This window comes from Gambusia affinis, linkage group LG17 (assembly GCF_019740435.1).
Source record: "Gambusia affinis linkage group LG17, SWU_Gaff_1.0, whole genome shotgun sequence".
Lineage (NCBI taxonomy): Eukaryota > Metazoa > Chordata > Actinopteri > Cyprinodontiformes > Poeciliidae > Gambusia > Gambusia affinis.
In genome coordinates, this window is record NC_057884.1 from 3,806,522 (window position 1) to 3,828,589 (window position 22,068).

General features: G+C 41.1%; 1 protein-coding gene across 1 annotated transcript in view; it reads right to left on the bottom strand.

Moving 5' to 3' along the window:
- Positions 1 to 10,772: 10,772 nt before the first annotated feature.
- zswim6 (zinc finger, SWIM-type containing 6) overlaps positions 10,773 to 22,068 on the bottom strand; it is a 47,591-nt gene continuing 36,295 nt past the window's right edge. Inside the window, exons 10-14 of the mRNA XM_044096718.1 lie at positions 19,245 to 19,380; positions 18,139 to 18,296; positions 16,788 to 16,951; positions 16,621 to 16,702; positions 10,773 to 13,633 (exon numbers count right to left, since the gene is read on the bottom strand). Of these exons, the coding sequence (XP_043952653.1) occupies positions 12,771 to 13,633; positions 16,621 to 16,702; positions 16,788 to 16,951; positions 18,139 to 18,296; positions 19,245 to 19,380 (1,403 nt within the window). The 3' untranslated portion in view covers positions 10,773 to 12,770. The remainder of the gene's footprint in view (positions 13,634 to 16,620; positions 16,703 to 16,787; positions 16,952 to 18,138; positions 18,297 to 19,244; positions 19,381 to 22,068) is intronic.

Here is a 22,068-nt window from a genome sequence, read left to right on the forward strand (position 1 = left end):
GAATTTCAACCAGGCCAATCAGTGAACAGAAGGAGAAGTTGTGAACCATGACGCTGATTTTCCGCACCGTTTTAGAATTAAAGTTCACCTGTAGAATTAGAAGTAGCAGCCTAGGAAGTCGGTGTTGGCCATCCTCGTAAATATTGGATTAACATCAACAGCCACCTTTTTCAGTTTGGCACTTTTCTCTTGCGGTGGACGGTGGTTTACAGCACAACCAATTTTCAGTAAGTTTCGAAGCAAAGAATTGACGCATTACAGATGTCTAGCCAGAAGTTAGAGATTCGGTAAATTTTTAAACGTCAACACAGTCCACGCCTCCAGAAAGCAATTGTGTCTCATTTTCCAAGAGACCAAAGCGAAGAGCAGAACAAGGGGCTGATATCAGGCTACATAGGAGCCCACTGTCTATGAGCCCCAACTAGATTTGCTACTTCCACAGACAAATTAGCTCGACTTGAACAAGTATAAGCCATGGCAATACTAGTAAAAACATCTTGCAGACAATACTCCCATCCCTCACGTCCAGTGTCCGTCAATTTGAGTAGGTGACGTAGTTCCACCTAACAGGGTCTAAAGTACTCGAGGATTTCAGCACGGTGTGGGTGGTTGTGGTTGCTAACCCCAGCAAATATACCATTACACCAGCAATGGTATGTAATACCATTATACACAAGACACCGTCATGCTCTCATCCAACAGACGAAGCTTTGACGTGACTGAAGATGTGCTCTGATAAGAATCATATTATTTCCCCATGTGAATACTGCAGGCAGAAGGTGGATGAGGGTGGATTTGGTAAGTAAAGGCATAAGGGAGAAACTTTGCTTTCTGAATTGACCACAGGGACATGCAGTACCACAACCAGAAGGACAAACACAGAAAAGCAACGTGGATAAGGCAAATACCTACAAAAAGCCAGGTTGCACAACTGAACTGTGATCAACCTTATTACCACATTATCCTACAGGATCGTTCAGTTATTTTATCGTGCTGTGTGACCTTTAGCCAAGCTTTGCAGTATTGAGTCATTGGATCCAAAGTTCTTCACACCCTTCATATCCAGTGACATTTCGTAGGTTCACAGGTTGCATATGTGGCTCTTTGGAGAAAGCAATCGACAGCTTCAGCATTTCTCTATGGACCCACACTGACATACAGTGCAGTGTGTGTGTGAGTGTGTGTGTGTGTGTGTGTTTGGAGCACAAGGCAAAATGTCTCCCCTGCACAGCCCAAGGGAGAGCTGTGTACACAACTCTGAAAATTCACACAAGGTGAAAAGGTCACTGAGATGCTGCTTACTCATCTACTCTGCTCATGTTGGGAGTAGGGAGGCAGGAGGTAGACGGAGGGAGGGAGGCAGCGTGCCTTCTTCGCACCTGAACCCCCAGATGTCATGGAGGGGGCAGTGCATCATTGCTATGGAAACCTGCTTCCAGCTATATTTGATTTGATCTTTGATCGGTAGAAAGGCTCCTCAGATTGCCGGCTTTCTCCTCTTCGTTTGATGGGTTTCTTGGAGTTGGAAGGCGCCAGTAGCAGATTACAATTGACTCTTGGAGCTGCAAAGGTTTATTTTTGACTTCGGGTGATAATTGAACTGGGAAACTGTGGGCTCCATCATTATGCTATTTTCCTCTCTCCATATTGAGTGCATCTTCTACGGTGGGGTGTGGCAGTATAGAGACTGCTCTGCAAATCTTCATAAGAGGAATCTGCATTGGAGACTTAAACTATGTTAACCACCTTCTTTTGATGCAGAGGAATAGTGATTCAGCTTCCTACGTCCCAGATCTTGTTCCTTAAGTCATTAACTAGATTTCATGACCATAGGTAAGGTTGAAAATTAGACATACCAGAGTAGGACAGTCTATCAGCACTCATGAATAAGACACTTTAACTCCTCAGCTTGAGGCAAATCTCCAAAATCAGAAGAAGCAATGCACCTTTTTCCACAAACCATGGCTTCAGTCTTAGAGAAGTTGACTCTAAGACTTCTCTAAGACTTAGAGTCTTAGAGAAGCTGTGATTAGACAGAAGATGCCAACAGAACCACGTTGACTGCAAAAGCCAAAGATGCCGCCCTATGCTTCCCAAACCTGACACTCTCCCCTCCAGGCTCTAGACCTTATTATCCTGTTCATGAACACCACAAACACAACCAGAGACCAGAAGCAGCTCTGGTGGAGACCAACCCATAACTTTATACAAAGAATGACGGCACAACTCTTGCTTTGGTTGGATACAGCATTAAAACATAACCCTTGGCCCCTCTACTCAGCCATTTCCAGCAATCTAAGCTACCGACAACAACTTAGATTGCTACCAGAGTTGAGTTTTTCGTCAACTCTGGTATGATGAAAAACTGGAGTTACTCTAGTTAATACTGCTGCTCGTTGTGTCTAGACGCCCATTACCCACCTGCTACTAAAACAGTAAAATCAATACCATCTCAGCGAGTCATAATGGCCCAATTACTCCTGGTAGGTTTGTCAATGTCACGTCTCAAAAGACACCTATAAAAGGCCACAGCAGCACACTCAGTCAAAGGGTTGTACATCTGTAAGTGGCACAACCATCCTGGCGGGGTTCAGTGTCTAGGCTACAGCTCTGACATTTGAGACAGAAAGGTAACTAAGTCTTGTATGTGTGTGTGCGTTTGTTTGTAATATCTTGTGGGGACAATTTTCTTGACACATACTACTTTGTGGTGACCCACTGCTCTATGTGGGGACCGGGCTTCGGTCCCCACAAGAGGAAACGCTGTTTTTGGGTCAGGGGTTAGATTAAGGACTACGGTGTGAATTGAGTTTTGGTTAGGCTTCACAAATGAATTAAGTCAATGAAAAGTTCCCAAAAAGATAGCCACCCAAACATGTGTTTGTGTGTGCGTGGTCAGGTTTGTGTTTCAGTTGTGCCACTGAGTATGAGAATAAAACATTAGACATTAGACATTAAATGAGGATTTCCCAAAAGCTATCAAATAATACAGCCATTAAAGTTTTTCAGAGTAATACACTTTTTAAAAATGTTTTCTTTCAGGGTTATTGAAAGGATTGGGAACTGCAGGAAGATACTGATGGAATGTTTTTAAAACTATCTTTATAAAACAGCAGCCTAACACACTACTGGAAACTCACCCACACCTACTTCCTACTGCTGCTCTCTGTAACCAGCTGTTGCTCTTGCTTTCAAGTCTGCCCACCCTTCCAACTTTTGCCAATAATGATCATTAGACCCAGTCCATCTGTTTCATCATTTTAATTACCCCAAGTCTTCTACCACCCCTCATGCAACCCCTTTTTAAACCGGACAAGACCTTCTGCCTCCATCAGGATCCATCATATTAATGACCTTTTCCTTCAGGAGGAAACCGTCAAGCCGCTTTCCCACCAACTCTCTTTCATGTGGTCCGAAGAGACAAGAAGCTGGCGTTTGCGCTTTGAGTCACAGAAAGCAGTCGTATTCTTCGCTTTGAAGGGAATCCAAAATGTCACAAGCTGGAGGGATTGCTGTCCATAAAGCTTTCATAAATGTCACAGCAAGCGAAGCAGCCAATAGCAATTAGGTGCTTCTGGAAAAGGCCAATTCCTCACAACAGAGATCCTGGTTAATGACGCACGGCGGAAAAGAAACTGTTGAGCTGATCTCCGTGTCAGGGTTGTCCGATCTAACGTTTGATCAACTTCCTGTCGCTGTTTTAGGATATTTTTTATTCTTCCCTTCTTAAGAAAAGTAAATAAATGTAATACACTCGCCTGATTAGCATTTACTGATTTAGAAAGTGAAGGTTTTATCGAGTATGAAGACATGGATTGTCATTTTCACAGAATGGAAAATGAATACTCTGAATCTAGGCCAGGCCTTAAAGGCCGGTGTCCTGCAACATTTAGATATACTCCTGGTCCAAAACACCTGAATTAAATAATTCAATCACCTCATCAGTATGCAGTGACATTCCCTAGAGTCCTGCTAATGACTCTAGGGAATGTCATTGGGTTGCAGGACACGGATGGTCAAGAGCTGGATTTGAAGGGTCCTAATCTAGGTACAGGGTGATGGATGAGATACCCAACAACCAAAGTTTGTTCAATTGTAGTGTTGCAACATTAGATTGGAAAAGAAAATTATGGCTTTGTATAATAAAAGGAATGCTAACTTGGTACAGAAACACAGTGCATTGCGTTAGTATCCTTTTCCACATTTTATCACAATGCAACCACAAACATTTGTGTAATAAAACAAAACAGAGAGAACTACCAATATTATTGTGACTGATAAATGTTTTTTTCAAATTTTCTGTTTTCAATATTCTAAATTGGTTTGAGGTCTGGACTTTGACAGGACTACTCAAACACGTGAATTTGCTACGAGCTAAACCATTCTGTCTGAATCTTTGGAGCCAGTTTAGAGACATTTTGACACCTGGCAATCATTACGATCAGCTTCAAGTCTCCTTTTAAAACGCAATGTGCCCACAGCATGATGATGCCACCACCGTTTATCACCTTGGGTTGTGTCTTTATCACAAAGTGCTGTGCATTAATTACATTTTGGGCTTGTCCATCCAGACCACCTCGGGCTGAACTGCAACGTTTGCTTTATTTCTAACAAGACTAAGAATTATCCCATACTAAAAACAAATCTTTCTGTGGGTAGTTTTTCCAAAAGTGCAGCTTAATTGATTATTGACTGATAACCGCCAAAATAACTGTATGGGGTTTTTCGACTGTTTGAGGGTAATTTTGATGTGGTGAATCAAAAAATCACATTGGTTTTGCTCCATCAGGTCAACTTTCTGAACTATGGATGCAACATGAGCATCAACATGCAGGACTTGTTCTCACATGGAGAACCTGGGATCAGTGAGTGATGAGCAGGAGGAGAGACTCCATCAGGACAGAAAAGAGACGGAGAATTTAGCACAAGGAAGACGTAACTTTCAATTCACATGTACTTACCCTTATTAGTGTTTATTCAATTTATAGAAATCCAAGTTTGTAACATTTAACTAACGAACTTGTTCGAAAACATTCTTTTCCTCCTATAACCTTTTATGGATGAGAAATATTGATGGAAATTTACTGATAGAGTCACAAATATGTCATCAATTTAGTCAGAAGATTGCATTTCTCCAAATCAAAATAGAATAAAAACCTGACCTTATTGAGAAAAATGGATGTCATTTTTAGATTCTGCAGTGCAAAATAGTCATAATTCAGTTGAAAAAGCATAGACAACTTGCCAAAAATAGTTTTTTGTAACCCAGTGTGTCATTGTTTGCCAAAAACACTTGGATACCAAGGTGCATCCAAGAACAGCTAAGTCCTTAAGAGTAAAGATGGATTCACGAAAAATATGAATAAGTCGAAACACAATTTAGCTCTTGCAAATATTTTTCTATATACAGCTGAATGGATTCTTTTTTTTTTAATGTAGTCATCAATTTAGACAAATACCTTACAACAGTCTTGTACGTTCGCTCGGGTTAGAAAGAGAAGATGAAAAACAAACAATACTGAATTTTACAAGATGAGATGCTAGGTTAGCTAGCTCAGCTCCAGGCTGGGCCGAAGGGCTAGCTGGGATCAAATGTGTTGCCTCAGGCTGCCTGTCGGCTGCTTGCAAACTTATGAAAATGCGCCTCACATGTTCATGCAGTCCAGCGGTTCTGAGCTACAAGCCTGGCTCCACCAAGATGTCGCCCAAAACAATGGAAGAGGTATTTCCAGCCAACTTGTATGCAAGAATTAGCTTTTCCTTCTCGAGAACGGAGTCCTCCTGGAAACCCGTAAATCTGAAACTAATTATGGTATACGGTGATCTGCTGGATGTCGGCAGATACAGAATCTTTACAGATTCTTGTTTACTAAATGGTGAGAAAGGGTAATATCCATGTATTTATCTTGCTGCTTCAACATTAGCTACTATGTTGTTGTCAGTGTGCTAAAATAAGTTATGCTACCAAATTGAAGAATATTTAGGGAATATGATGTGGAAGGATGTTAAAAGGATAACAAAAAGAGAAAAAAATTCAGATTAGATCAAAATTACAAGAAGTGTGAGAGAAAATACAATAATTATACAATAATGATTATTATAATTCAATGAGAAAATGACTCATTGACGAAGTCATTTTCTCCATTTCTTTGTGATCCACTTATTTCCTCTTTCGTTGGAGAATCCCTATTTATTATTTTACTTTTTATCCTTATTTTTAATCAGCTGTTAAATTTATTTTTCATCAAATATTTTAATTTTCAAAACCAAAAAGGAAAACTCTGATCCAGTGTGAGTTTTCTTGTCGGCCTCATCTCAGGTTCTGGTTTAGCCACTTTCCTCACTCACATAGCTAACTGAGACATTTCCCTGAAATTTATGACCAGGTTGTTAATTAAAACGCTAATTAATACCTGAAGAGCTTAAGCACAGTAGCAACGTCTCCTACATCATCCCTATCTCTGGACTAATGACTCCCATTTTTTTACCTGCTTTTAAAAAAAAAAAATCCAACAAATCCTGATTTCATTAAATATATATGTATATATTTTAATCAAATCCAAAGAAGCAAGAGACTTGTATTATGAAAACTGCCTCACTTGATTGCGTCTAACCTTCCTGGAATATTTTCTTATACCACCGCATGTAGCAGTGTAATGTATTCCCCTGTGAGATTTATGATTAAAAAAATAATTAAGGAAATTAATATATTAAATTTCATTTATATGCCTTTGTTAACAATAGGATTTCACTTTGGGCATCTATTACCTTTATGATTGCATTATAGGGTAAGGAACAGATAATTAATGTGCTTTAACAAGGCTCAGTCTGTTATCTCAATGTTAGGGAGTTGATGTTTCACCAGGTAATTAACTGTTAGGAGAATTAAGGGATCCGCATCAGTGAGGTGTTCAAAATTACAGCCAGAGGAGTCGCGGACATTTCAGATGTTAAAAGCAAACTATTTTTTTATATATATCTTGAATTTAAAACACAAATTATTGTAGGAAATTGTTTGAAGGCAAATTTTCGATGGCAAATTTAAAGCCAAAACAACATTCATAAACAAAATTTCACAAGATAAAAAATAAATAAATTCAGCTATAAATCCCTTGTCAAAAAAACAATCTGATAGTGATTGTGTTGCCATTAACCACAAAATGGCACAAATTAGAATTACGAAAATACATTTGCTTAATTTTGAAAAAAACTAATAACAAAAAGCACTGATGGGGTAGTTTTTTAATATTTCTCAAAACTGCAATGGAAACGTTTTCCGCATCACCCTTGTCAGATGATGAACAACCAGACGTTGCCACTGACGGAAAAGACGAAGAAGACGACAGGAAGTGGTGAGAGGATAATGGCGCTGCATGTTTTTTAATGGCATTGCGTGAAGAAACACACTCACGTGCGATTTTAATTGCGTTTCTTATTTAATGGAATCATCACAATTGCGAAATTGTGTTTTGTTGTTGTTGTTGGGTGTTTTTTCTTTTACATTAGCGGAATTTCTACATAGTTTTGCAGACATTTGTAATGGGAAGTCAGCTTGTGTTTCTTTCATGACAGACTCAAGTGCGTCATTAAAAAGTAATTCATAGAATCACACGCATTACTCTAAATGTCATTCAGATAGTCACCCTAATGTTATCTTTTAGTGTAGGCAGTTTCATGTTGAAAGCAACTTACCCAACACTCATGGCTTTCTCTGTTCTCTCCGACGCTTGTCTCGCTGTGTGGACTGTCTGCGGTTTGACGAACGGGAACGAAACGAGGCTGCCATGTCAGACTGTCACCAGCAGGGGTCAAAGGCTCACTGGTTCCAGGTACCGATGCGAGTATTTAGCAAGCTGGTGCTTCACACAATAACTTATGAAAACAAATATCTTTTATTTTGAACTATGTCTCTTCTTTATAGGCCTACCGCACCTCTGACTGTATTAGCAAACCAAAAGTACAAGCATACGCTGGTGAACGATGGCATTTACGGCCATTGTAGACAAAACAAAACAAAAAAAACAGAAAAAGTACATTTCCGCCAAATAATTTTGATATTAATCTTAAAATGTTCTAGGAAATACCTGGAAATATCCCAGCTTAAAAAGTAAAAAAAATACTAGAAAAAAAATAACCCAGAAATTTTCAGAAAACAAGAGTTATCTCTCAAAACATTAAAAAATAAGGCATACATATTTTTAGTTTTGAGAATAAAAAAAGTTTAATTTACGTTTCTGAAAGACAACATGGCAGAAATGATGTGCTTCTCAATAATTAGTGTAAATGAGTTATTTTATTTCTATTATTCCTGACCAGTTATTCATTTATTTATTTTAATTGCTTCTATAATCCAGTGTTGGTGATGAGCTCAGCCATTAGTGCCGCCACAGATTCTCCATCAGAATCCTGCTGGGGTCACCAGGTGGTTCAATTTAAAACAATAAACAATTCAGTTTGCCAGGGGCATGAATCATAAAACTACTCGGCCTAAACAAAGTCCAATATGGAAACAAACCACCAAATTCATCCACCATTTGGTGGTCTGATGCTCCCTGCACTGCCGTTTCACGGAGTTCCACCAGGGAGCGCTGTGACAGCTGGGTTAACAAGCTCAATGGCTGGTATGCCAAAAACAGACACGTTTCATCACAATGTCACAATTTTTCTTTACAGAAGATAGGTGTATGCTCGATGTAGCCTTCAAAGGAAAAAGAAAAGTGAATTTTTTCTCAACAGTAGCCTGATGGAGGTGTAAACATGACGGTGTTGAGCATGAAAGAAGAATTATTAGATCAGCAGATATCTCCACAAACAGCCCTGTGTTGTCATATTTCAGCCATGCTTTTTTTCTTTTTTTCTTTTTTCCAGATTCAGACATCCGATGTGTTTGATCAGATTTCTCTGAGGGGCCTCGTCCACTGATGTGGCTTCAGCTGGTCCCACGATGTCTTGACTGACTCAGAAAGCCTTTCCTCGTGTTTGGGGCCGAGTCCACAAGGGAACGCGAGGTGTGTGAGTGTGTGTGTGTGTGTGTGTGTGTGTGTGAGAGATTGAGGCCAGCTGACAGACAGATGCAACTGGGTTGCTGGAGGAGCATGAAAAGAGCCACTCATAAAGCTTTATGACTTCACGCAGGAGTCATTTTTTTGACCCTTATTATTTTTACATTTTGTCCCATTATAACCGGAAACATCAAGAGTATTTTATTGGGCTGCAACTGACGATTATTTTAGTAAATCAATTATTATATAATTTGGACGATTAATCAGATTGCTTTGCAGATCTTTTTAAAACCCTTATGCCTTTTTCCAAATATAATATATTAACAATATATTAGTTGAAAATCTGGTACAACTTTGAAACTGATGTCCAGTCGGACTTTCTTTGCAAAGCAGAAATGGTGCCAGAATTCAGCCTACAAATAATAATAATAATAATAATAATAATAATAATAATAATAATAATAATACATCAGACTTATATTAGGATATGTGGAAAACCACAGAAGATTTGCAACCACAGTGAAAGATGATTCTACAAAGAGATTATACACCACAGATTGTGGTTTAATATGACAAATTTCGTGTCCTGGGTACGTTTTCAAGTGCGTTTGTGACGTCGTCTTCCTACACTAGTAGAAATAATCATTTAACACGACACAAAAATCCTCTCAAAAAACTAATTTAATCAGGACAAAATGTTGATTCTTTAACAAGTTTATAAAACAGTGATTTAGTTACATAAATAAATTGATCAGTGTATCAAACCTTCATATTCATGAGCATGTTGACATGGTCGTACAATCATTTACCTGACGTAATAAATAAAAAACAAAAAACAAAACGAGGGAACGATATTCGTTTCTAAACGATATTCATTTCTAAACGATATTCGTTTCTAAACGAAGGCGCTACAAAACAGACGACACCGGAAACGGATGAGATGAGCTTCTTAAAGCAACACAGCACCGAGCCAGTCCAGCTACAAATCAAACAGGCTGTGACACAAGTCCGTCGGCCGAGGGAAACAGTTTGGTGCCGCCAGACCGCTCCACATTTGGTTCGTTTAAAGCATTAAGACAAGGCGAGATACAAGGCTGTTCCTGTGAGGGGAGGAATACTAGAGAGAAAGAAAGAAAAAAAAGCAGGTCTGGTGAGAAGAGGCGCAGAAATGAAAGCGGAGGAACAGTCGAGAACCACCGCAGAGAGCAACTCTCTGTCGCGCACAAAGTCGACGTGAGAGAAGAAGAGGCGTGGACCGAAGAGGCCGCTCTGCCTCCACAGGCCTCCCTTTGTCCAACTTCAGAAATACCTCAATGCGCCTCTGTGTTCGGGAGAGCCGTTCCCCGCGTTCCCGCAGCTCAGTCCGTGTCTGCGTGGCGAAGCGTCGCAATTCCTGACGCGACGCAAGCCCGACGTCAAGTCGCACTGATATGTTTCTTTATTTTGTTGTTGTCATTTCAAAAAACAAAACAAAGCAAAAGAAATAAATCCAAAGTAATGCAGCTTCAAGTATTGTGCCTTACATAGAATATTTTGTCATAAATTAGTTAATGTACATGGGTTTTTTTTTTCTTCCAATAATCAGCTTTCATATATACAGGACACATAAAATGCTTACGTTCTCTTTTTCTGTCTGCTTTTGGAGAGAAATCCCTGAGAATGTATGACAGCTTCTGCATGAGTGAGCGTCGTCACCATGGCGACCAATGTGTTCACGACAGCAGTCAGAACGTAGGACACGCCGCGAAGCCGGGAGGGGGGAGGGGGGGGGGGGCGGCAAAATGAACTCCGATTCGGCATTTCCTCATGGAAGGGGGGAAGTAAAGGAGTAAAGCTGGATTTTGTTTTTTTAAACAAGAGGTACTCGTCTTTTCAGATGGCGTTGCACCATTTGGTTTAAAGCCGTTCGTTGAGGCCGTGGGCGTTGGATGAGGGGAGTCAGAGGAGTGCAAAGGCAGACGTTTCAGCAGCTCTCGCTTTCACATAAGGGGAAAGAACAGAACATCACGGTACTACTGATACTTCTTCAAAAATTCAGCGCCTTACACGTCCACACCAGGGATCAGATGCAGGAACGCTGTGTGTACTAAAGCTACCTCTACTCCTTCTCATATGGTTGAAATGCCACCAACATCGAATCAAAATTGTTCAGTTTTAGGTCAAATCACGAAGTTGATTAATCCACAAATTTTGATTTGGATGTTCTTACATCTAAATGTACTCATCACTTTTTACACCGGGGAGGTGCTGGTTGGTAATTTTCAGTGGTGGAGACCACAAGCTAAAAAGTTAGTTGTGCTAACACTAAAACATTAGTTCCACTGATGCTAATCCACTATACCACCACGGTATGTAGCAGAAGCTAACGCTAATCCACTGACGCGATAAATTCAGCCATGGTGATACACACCAGGTGTCAATAACAGACCTGCTGTATAAACAGTCTTCACTTGTTTCAAAATAAGAGCATGAATATAAATGTTAATAACCAAAACTTCAACATAGATGTTTAACTTAACGTAAAACTTTAAAGTTTACACAACAGCCAATTAAATTAGCGCTTTAGAACTGAACCAGAAAAATGTATTAAGGGGAAGTTAAGTGCGCTAAACTTTTTCAAAGTTAGCAAAAATGCTAAAGGACTAAGCCAAAAAGTTAGCTTCACAATTAGCATGTTAGCGGACTGGTATTTTTCATGATTTTGTTGACAATTCCGGAATATACAAAGTTAAATTTGCATAATGTTTTCCAATTATCTATTGAGAAAACTCATCTGAGATATAAACTGGGATTCGGATTCTCTTGTGTTGAGTAGGTGCACTCAACACAAACTAGATAACAATCGTCCTGACAAAAATGTTCATTCCTTGCCATCCTCAGTGAGCAAAACTCGGCAAGAAAGTTATTTGACTTAAGTATCGGCAAGATGTTTAAATATTTTCATTCACGCTAGCTCATCCCAGTGACGTCAATGTTTTGACAATCAGTAATGGGAATCACAGGAATGCACTAATAAAATTTTTGGATTTAGCCGATATCTGATATTAATACTGCTGCGATACACAATAATTATATATAATACAAATATTTTACGCCACTTTCGACACTGTGTTAAAGTTATCACGTCACCTACATTGTTTCTCTGCTTCAGTTGAATACCCATAATCCTGCGCTGCATCCTTATCACTGTCACATGACCAAGCAAATGCCACACGACGAACCTCTTCTTCTCTCCTCCCAGAAACACAAACAGAAACAGGATGGAAATCATCATCAGTTGTTAACGTCAGTCCACTTCTAATTATCGGACCAACACCGATATGTTCAAAAATTACTAACATGGGCCAATACCGATGTTATTGCCAATATATCATGGCTCACTACAGGAAAACTCATAATCTAAGACTTAAACTTTGCCTTTACTGAGTTTAACATTTCCGAAAGTTGCTACAAAGTAGCCATACTGTCGTTTATTATTTTGTAACTACCCAGGGAGGAGGAACGTAATATTGTTACTACCCATTACACACAGTTTCATACATCTGCCCCTTGGTGTTGCTTTAAGGTTGTTATTGATTGAAAATTCCTCTTTTATCTTCAATACTTTCGGTCATTCCGATGCCAAAATGTCTCGTCTCGTGCTCAGTACACTTTAACATCCCAGTTTTCTTTTGGCCTCAAGACATTGTTCCTTATACTAGAGCCATCAGTCCTGAATCACAGCAGTAAGATTTCCATGACAATTTTCCCAGGACGAAATTCGGTCATTCAACCAAACCTCTCTCGTACGAGCATCATGAGCTTCTTCTTGCCTTTGTAGATCTGTTTCAGGTTGTCTATGAACTGCGTGAACTGGATGTGTCCGTCATGCGCCATCAGAAACGTCTCCCTAGCCTTGCTGAGGAACTCGATGAACTCGCTGTAGTGGCGCGGGCTGATGTGCGTCAACCGAGAGTGTGTCGTGTTGATGTAGGCCCCGATGGTGGCGTCCAATAGCTGCCTGAGCGGAGCCTTGTCCAAAGACATCAGCTTCCCAGAGTTCCTGCGGCTGTGCAGCGCCACCATGCCCGGCGTCGTCAGCGTGCACCGCCTCAAGATGTCCGACAACACGGTGGCGCACTTCACGCTCTTCACCACCAGGGGGATGACGGCCGCCAGCTCATTCTTCCCCAGCGAGTGGCTAAGGGCGCACGCCCAGAGCACGTCGTTGATGGCCGGGTGCGTGTCCTGGTTGTAACTGAGGTTAAGGTGCGTCATGGCTAACGTTGCTAGTTTGTATGCCCTCATGGGATAGCCGCGGTGCTCCATGTAGCGTGCTATTGTAAACAGCTGGGTGTAGTTCATTCCTGTGGCGGCGGCGTCCAGTACAATTTGATAGGCTGTCTCGAAGGCAATGTGGTCCTTCTCGCAGAGCGTCAGGGCGGACAGGGCACAGTTTTGAGGGTCCTTCATGGCGCACTGTAGCGCCAGGGTGCGAGCGGAGTTGGACAGTTTTTCCTGCTGGTTGCAGTCCAGATGCAGCCGGACGATGGTGCTGTTGGACATGATGGTGCTGGCCACCACGCTGGTCGCCTCCGTCGGCGTGAAGAGTGTGAACCAGTTCTGCATGATGTTGTCCAGAGCAAACACACCTACAAACAGAGGAAGAGAAACACAAGCTTTGACTTAATAGTAGACTCAAAAGACTCGGAGCAAATGTTACAATTTTAGTCCCCAATTGAACCATTTTCAACTGGTGCGTTTTGTGTTTACACTGCATTTGTAAGACAAACTTGTTTACCCCCTTGCCTGTGATGGTGATACACTAACAGCCATGTTGGTGCATCATGGCACCAACATGGCTGTTGGTGCAAATTTCTTCCTCATGAAATGGAGTGGCATCAGATTTTAGAAGTTGTAGGTCATCCTCTGCATTCTATGTCTGACCACGAGCCATTTCTATAACACAAGCATTTGTTTTGGTGGTATTTACCCAGAATGCCCTGCTTCCTGCTTTGGAACGGTTTCCGGCCCATTGGACATTCACATCTGCATTTGAATTGTAACAGAGTTCTCTTGAACCAAGTGCGGACCGAGGTTTGTAAGCGGATCAAAGTGAGCTTTTTTGGTCCACATCAGAGTTTGATTATGCATTCAAACCTTCCCAAATGAACCAGACTTTCTAGGCTAACGAGCTGAAATTTGACTAAAGCGAACTAAACGGGGCTGGTGTGAATGCATCCTCAGACTCATTAGCATTCAACAATGTCATGGAGCAAAATTTGACAAAATAAAGTGTTTTTACCATTCCTTGTGGTGTTCCTCAAGTTATAATTTTTGGTCTTTCCCTTTTTTCCCCCCATTTTCCAACATTTTTCTTATGAACTGGGAATACATGACTATAAGGTGGAGGAATAGATTTCACTTTTGGCTCACTTATAAATGGTCCTGGTTTCAAATCAAAGGGCCTTTCTGTGTGAAGGTTTGTATGTCCACCACATTCATGGTTGACTTTTCTCCGGGTACATGAACATTTCTTAAAGGGACCCAACTTTAGCTGACCAACTTCTGGATAGTGATCCAGCTTACTGTACCCAATTAAAAGATTTTTGTCTTTTATTATATTCTGTTTTGGATGATGACTCAGTCAGCAAATCATACAGCATAATCTTGTTGTTTTGACAATCTCAAAAATGTCCGAAAGCAGTCTCTGGTTTTATTTTTCTTGCTCAAAAATCCACTTGGATCTAAAGTGTTAATAGTGCTCAATTTTCATTACTGGAAGAAGGTATATAATAAACTTTAGAAAAGTAGAATTTGTAGATTATGTTGTTGGCTTCCCAAAAGTCAATTACACTGAACTGAGGTCAAATACAAACCAACGGAAACTCCAAGTGAAAAAAACTCCCCAAAAAAACACGCTTATCAAATTTTAATGCAAAGCAGTAACTTCAACAACAAAGCACCCACACAGGCGTCTTACAGTGAAAAGAAATTTCTGGAAAAATTCCAAGAAGCAAAATAAAGAAATCTTTATTATTCCAAAAAGGCCCAAGTCTAATTAATGAGCATCAAAAAATAGAGAATGAACAAAAACCTTGTTGGTTTTAAATCAGTTTCCTAGAGAATTATTATTATTATTTTTTTTACCTTATAGTAATCTGGTTTTCTGTCTGTAATTTTCTGACGTGTCTCCACTCCGTATCCCCAACTGGAATGTTCTCAATGCTTCCATTGAACCGGCCCCGGCCCAAACAGGGACTCCTTGTCACTCCCTTTACGTTCACATGAAATCATCTGGGAGGAGGGCTTCCCTCCGGACACAACTTCCTGCCTGCTTCAAGGAATTCCGAGTCCAAACATAAAGACCCACTTAATCAGCCGACAATGTTCCGTAATTACCGCTGTGCTGGTCACTCCTCAGCCCTCGCCAAGAACCCCCCTGAGCCCAGCTTGTAATGTGGCGCAGGGTCCGGCCTGCCGGTTCTTGAAAGTAGCTCTCATCACCAAGCATGTGAGGACACAAACACCCTGAATTATTTCTAACAAGATGTTTGCTTTTCCCATCTGTCAGCAGCCAGAGGGCACAGCGGGCTTGTTGGGTTTTTCTTTCCAGTGGTTTCCATCAAACAGCAGCAGCAGCAAGACTCGTATGAAAAGCCAAAATAGAGCAGAAGTCATCATACCTGCATGTACGACTACGAAACGGGCAAACTTACATCTTACAGTTTGGTATTAAGACATTTAACTCACTTATAAATGACAATCAAGAATTCAAATGTTGTGTAGTTTTGGTTTAAGTTTCTCAGCTAGAAAATGTATTTTTACTGGTCTTTTCCATGTGTCTTCTGTCTGTGTTTGAGTATTTCAATACAGCTGTCATCTAAATGTATATTATCAATTTAAAATATAGTTTCCAATGTCTGAAAAATATGAAATTAAGTGGCGAAGTTGAATAATTTTAACAAAAAACACGCTTATGCTGAGTGGCTGGACTTTTCCTCACTTTTCTAGTCCTTCTAATTTAACACGGTGTCATGAAAATATTTCCCTTTTTGTAATTTCTGCTTTACGTTTCACACGCCACATTTCGATGACATCAGAAAAAGTAATTGAAGAGTGAATCTTCCCTTCTAACCTCCTCCCTCATGATCTATAGATGCATTCCCAAAACTTTGTTGATATTCTACCAATGTTGGGAGAAACAACATTATTTTGCAATTGCAGCGTTTCCATTAAATAAGAAAGGTGATTAAAATCACACGTGACTGAGTTTGTTCACGCAATAAGTCGCACCATGTTCCTTTAGCTACTTCCTGTCGTCGTCTTTGTGGTTTGCGCCAATGGCAACGTCCGGTTGTTGATCATATAACTCGTGCTGTGCTCCGTTGCAGTTTTACAAACTGCAACAGAGCAGTTTGTAAAACTGCAGAGCAGTTTTTTTTCTTCTTCTTTCAGAAGAAGAAAAAAAAAAACCTTCTCCTTGCACTAAAACTTTTTCGTGAATCTATTTTAAATTTTTTTTTAATTTGCAAGTTTATTTTCAAAACGTCAAATTGCGGAATTATATGGCCAATGAAAACGCAGCCACCGACTTCCTCCTTTAAGGATTTCTTTCGGTAGCAGAAACCAAACTCACCGACTTCAGTGGCGCACGTGACGAGCCAGCGCACCATCTCTCTCCGCCGCCAGTTCAGCGTGGACAGGGTCAACCTCATCACCTGCGGGACACGAGAGGTTCAGCAGAGAGTCGGCGCGGCGGAGCGCCCGCGTGCACGCGGGGTTCTCTGCCTGAGCGCCGCTTACCTGGAGGCCCAGCTCCAGGGAAACCTTGAGCAGCGTGAGGTCTGGCAGGCTGTCCATCAGCGTGGCGATCTTGAAGGCGTCCTGAGCCAGTTTGAAGATGTGAGAGGAAGAGTGGATGTTCTTCTGGATGGACTCTAACACTGTGTGGAGCTTGCAGGCGTCACCTGAGTAACACGGCAAAGCCAACACGAACATGGTAGGTGTGTTACATCCAAGTGAAAGGTGGTTGCCAAACCTTCCTTCTGAAATAGCATCCTTATACTATCGTCCCCCGCCTGCCCACTTTCACAACCCATCGCTGCATTTTTCTCAGCATCTTCACACCCACAGTCTGACACAGACGTCTGGTTTTCCTGTCGCTGTGGTGTGGAGAGTTGGGTCGCGGCTGAACGGCAACGTTTAGTCTTTGCACCCAAACTTTCCACTGACTAATAACACAGAGGTTCTTGTTGAGGAGCGGCTAAAAGCAACGCAGTGAACTCACCATTTAAGTCACTAAGTTTACAGCTTGAAGAAGATGAGGGGGCTCGTTCTGTAGGAGTGTCATACAAGGTGGACATCCTGTTAATGTGTGTTTTATTGTGACTTTGTGTGACAAAGCAGTAAAGTAGAAACATAACGATACGCGATTACAGCTGCGGGTCTCTTGGCGCTCGTCTTTGACGCCTGTGCAGATCCATAAACTGAAGTGTTTGCACTTTTCTTCTTTACAAATCAGCCCAAGTTCAGTCGGGTTGGATGGAGAGCATCTGCAAACATCAGCTACCAAAGACTCTCAGTTGGATTTAAGTCTGCACTTTTACTGGGCTGTTCAAACGCAAACCTTTAGAACGCTTAGAGCCATTTTTTATTTTTTTTTTGCCTTTGATTCAGATAAAGCTAAATAGTTGGGAAAAAAATAGACATTTTTAAATTAAAGAGCAATTTTGGGATGCCATAATGGACTGAACAGAGTTCTGTGAGATGTTCAAGGTCAACCCTGGCTTGAATTCTCCTCAGCTTTATATCTTAGCCCTTGTGTAACGCTTTAGAGTTAGTGGAAATAATGTTTATGATTAGCACTTTAGCGCACTAGCTTCCACTAAGCATTGTGTTGATGTAGCACTTTAGCCGAACCAGTGTTTATTATTAGTGCTTTAGCACATTAGCTTCCACCAAGTACAGTGTTAGTGTAGCATTTTAGCATTAGCACAACTACTGTTTGTTATTAGCGCTATAGCATTCACCACTGGCATAGCGCTTTAGTGTTTAGATCTATGCTTAGCACAGCTAGCTTTTTAGGTAGCGGTGCCCACCTCTGGTCTAAACCGTAGAGAAATGGAGGTTTTGGTGTTTTTGTGTCTGTGTGTACCTTTGGCAGCTGTGAGCATAGTGGAGGCCAGCTCACACTGCTGGCTCTCTATGTGGCTCAGGGTGAACCAGCGAGGGTAGCGATTGGGCACCACCGACACTATGTGCTGAGGGCGGGACAAGTCAGTTGAAGGGGGCGTGGACTCGAGTACCGGCAACCTGAGAGAAAAGGAAAACTTTTATTGTAGTTCTTCCTTAGATCAAAACATAATTTCTCCACTAACGACAACATTTTGTGAAGATAAAGAAGTTATCAGAGTGTAAAGCTCCCTTCAGAAGATCAATCGATAGCTTTTCTTTGTGCACCTGCACACCTGAGCTCAGGTCTGAGCTTCAGGCTGCGAGCTCTGAAAAGTGGATGGGCTTAAATAGAACAATTACATTTTTCTGCAGCCCAAATCACAGCTGAAGCTGCTGGAGTTCAATCATTTGGCTTTTTTTCTTTTTTTTTTCATTACAGAAAAACAAAGCATCAGTGCAGTTTAATATAGGCCAGAGAAGCGGTCGGTGAGAACACCAGCGGCATTTATTTATTATTCACACGCTTTTGTAAAAGTGCCTCTCTGCAGTGTTCAATTATTCAGTGAATATTCCAGCAAAAGGAGGTTTTGTCATTAAACAAGGTCTCAGCCAGCTTCTAAATCAGCCGCAGCGTCGGAGCAGAGGAGGCCTGGAGGTGCGGGGGGGTGGGAGGAGAGCCGAGTCACAGCGGGACGCCGTCTTCACGTCACAACCTCACAGCTTTACATGAACTCATCGTCAGTTTGGGCTGTTAGTGATGCAATTCCAGCAGGGTGGAGTCACAAAGCAACAACTGATGACAATGACTCTTTAAAACCAAAGGTTGGGGGTGGGGGGGAGTTGAGTTTAGAGAGGATTTTCACAGAACTGACAACATCGTTTTTGATGTCTGCTTCTGTAACTGGGTCTGCAAATGACAATAACCAATATATAAATATTAATAATAATTTCCACTGCCTGCTTGTCTAAGCCTCGTTTTATTTCTCTAAGAGTTGGAAAGAAAAGAAGCCAAACTTCATGTTCACTGTTCAGAGCCACTGTCTTATTTCCTCGCGTCCGTTAGCTGCTAGCAGGCGTACGACTCACCTCATGGCCCTGAGTGCAATGCTGTACGCCAGCTCGACGTCGTGAGGTAGCAGGGAGGTGAAGAGATACTTGGCAAACGTGTGCATGGGGACGCTCTCTCTGTAGAGGACTTCCCCCAGACCGCTGTAAGGACCGGCTGGAAGAAAGGAGACAAACAGAGGGGGGAACGGTCACAGCCCGGAGCAGACAGGAGCCGCCGACGGGACGCTTAGCGCGCAGACGGTGTCAACAAGTCCGTTATCGGGGGAACGCGTCTCAGACGAACATCAGAGTATGTCCTAACTCTGAGACATGATATTTTAATGTCTGTTCATGCAGACAGGTGCACATATGTGCTCAAAGATATGAAAGTACAATCAACACAGGCCAAAAGCAGCAGCACGTTACTTTCTTATTTTTGTGAACAATACAGACTGTCTCTTTAAGAGCATGTTTTCTTAACGACCAGGAAGTTGTCGTTTTCAGAAACTGCTGAATATTGAAATTGAAAGAGTTAAATAGTTCACTGCTAAGTACTAAAAAACGCACTAGTTCAACTGGCAGATTACTTTACTTATAGATAGTACTTTAAAAAAAATTGTTAAGGACTTATTGACTTATAACAAGATCCGATATGTTGCTGAAAAGTAAATTATTTTGGTTTTACTTCAAGTTTAATAAGATATTTGCACCAGAAACCAAACCAAAAAAAATACTTGGTGAGATTTTGTGTTTTTGCAGTGTTGGTTCCTACATTTAGCTGCTGCTAATATGTGATTTCTTTAATGATTTTTTTTTTATGTCACCCTTACTTTCCTGCCTGCTTTTCTTTGCTGACTCAGCAGAAAATCTTCAATTAGAGGAGACAGGAGAAACTGTCCTTTCTCTGCAAATCAAATTTGAATTTTAAACATTTCACACCACATACACACAAAATCTAACCATTTTTGGTTTAGTTATTTGCATTTTAATTTCCCGTTGGGATCAATAAAATATTTTTCAATTGAAGTTTGAACTGCTGCATAAAACCCTAAAACTGTCTTTTCCACCATCATTGTTTATGGGCTTCATTACAAGCAGAATCAAGTATAAAGTTCATAATGAGGCAAAATCCATTGTCTTGTGAATCTTCACCTGCTTTTGGACTGTGGAACAACAAGAAGAAAGGTCAAGCTTGGGGTCAACACACAATACTTGTTAGTGGGTTTTGTGTGAATGAAAAAAAACCCACTTCCTTTACCAGCCATTGTCTAAAAGTAAGAGAAATGCATTATGTCTTCATCCTTCCCTCGTTAATGTATGAGCAGTCACTTCCTGTGAGCGTCTCCTTCGTAATCACAACCAACCGGGGATAACCGAGCCTCATGCTGACCACCTCTATCATTAGTGGGACAGAGAGCAAAGGAGGCTTGAACCGTGACGAGCCGCAAGCTTTTTTTAGCCATCGCTGCACACGCGCGCGCACACGCGCACACGCACACACACACACACACACACACACACACACACTGATATGTACACGACAACGGCAGCCGGCCCCGGAGGAGCAAACAATACAGACACGTGTAAATTAGCATCGCAAACACTAGAGAGTGTAAATAAATAAACGAAGGGAGCACTGAGTTCATGCTAAGGTACACAGTGTTTAGGCACAAACAGATGCTCGCGGTGCAGATTAGCAGCTTACGGAGCAAACGACATGTTAGCGAAGGTTGGTATCATGCTAACGTGTGTGCAGTACAGTAGGATCAAAGTTAGCTTAGCGTAGCAGCAACGTGACTGAGTTTTATATGCACTTTTTGTGACTTTAAGGGGCAGTGTTCTGTAGAAATAAACAGTTTTGAGCGTTACATCATGCTATAATGTTATTCCCTCATCAAAAACATGCCTGAAGTGTTGCCTTAATTTCTTTTCTTTTTTTTTTAAGAAAGTTTAAGAAATCTTTTGATCTCCATGGCAACCACTCAGCTGTCCAAAACTACTTGTTTCACCTACTGCCGCCTTAGAGGACGAAGCTCCTCCTTACAGCACCAGAAGTTACAGAGCAGCCCCTCCCTGTCACTCCCCACTCAGCCCCTTCAGACTAGCCAGAAGCAATTAGCAAACACCTGGGGGAACTGCTGGAAAAAAAATCTTGTTAAAAGGTTAATACAGGAGCCATGTAGTCATGATTTTCGGAAGGCAGATTTACAGAAAGAGCAGGAGTTTCTTAAAGAGACAGGTAAAATTTAAAGACATCAAATTACTTCTATTTGATATATACACCATTTTATAGCAACTGAAGATAACATAGTTACTGGATTGTGCTATAAAATGGCCCCATGTGTCTGGAAAATACAAAACTCTGGTAACATGGTTATGGTTTTGATCTTTTTTTCTGCAAATAAAAACCAATAAAGTGTGGTTTGCATTTATACACATCCCCCCCCCTTTTTCTGTTACCTCTAAATAAAAGTCAGTGCAGCCTACTAGCGACGTTTTCATTAACAATAAAATGATTTCTTTGACGGCCGGGCCTTAATGAGCGCTGCTGATACGGTTGCAGGAGACCGACAACAGATGCCGTGGTGCTTGACTAAAACTTTACGGATTTTTTTTTGTCGACTGAAACTGGACTACAGCTATTCTTTTTTTGTAGGAAAATGGGTGTTATTCACCATAGATCCAAAACTTCAGAAGTCATTTGCACGTTTGCTATGTCAAAAGAAAGACATTAATTGATTGAACAAATTTATTTTCAGCATGAAAATGGAGTTGCGGTTGCTATTTTACAAAATGCTCGCTAATATTTAGCCAAGTTTATTAGATTGCATAAAAGCTGATTTCGGTGCAGCAAAATTGACTT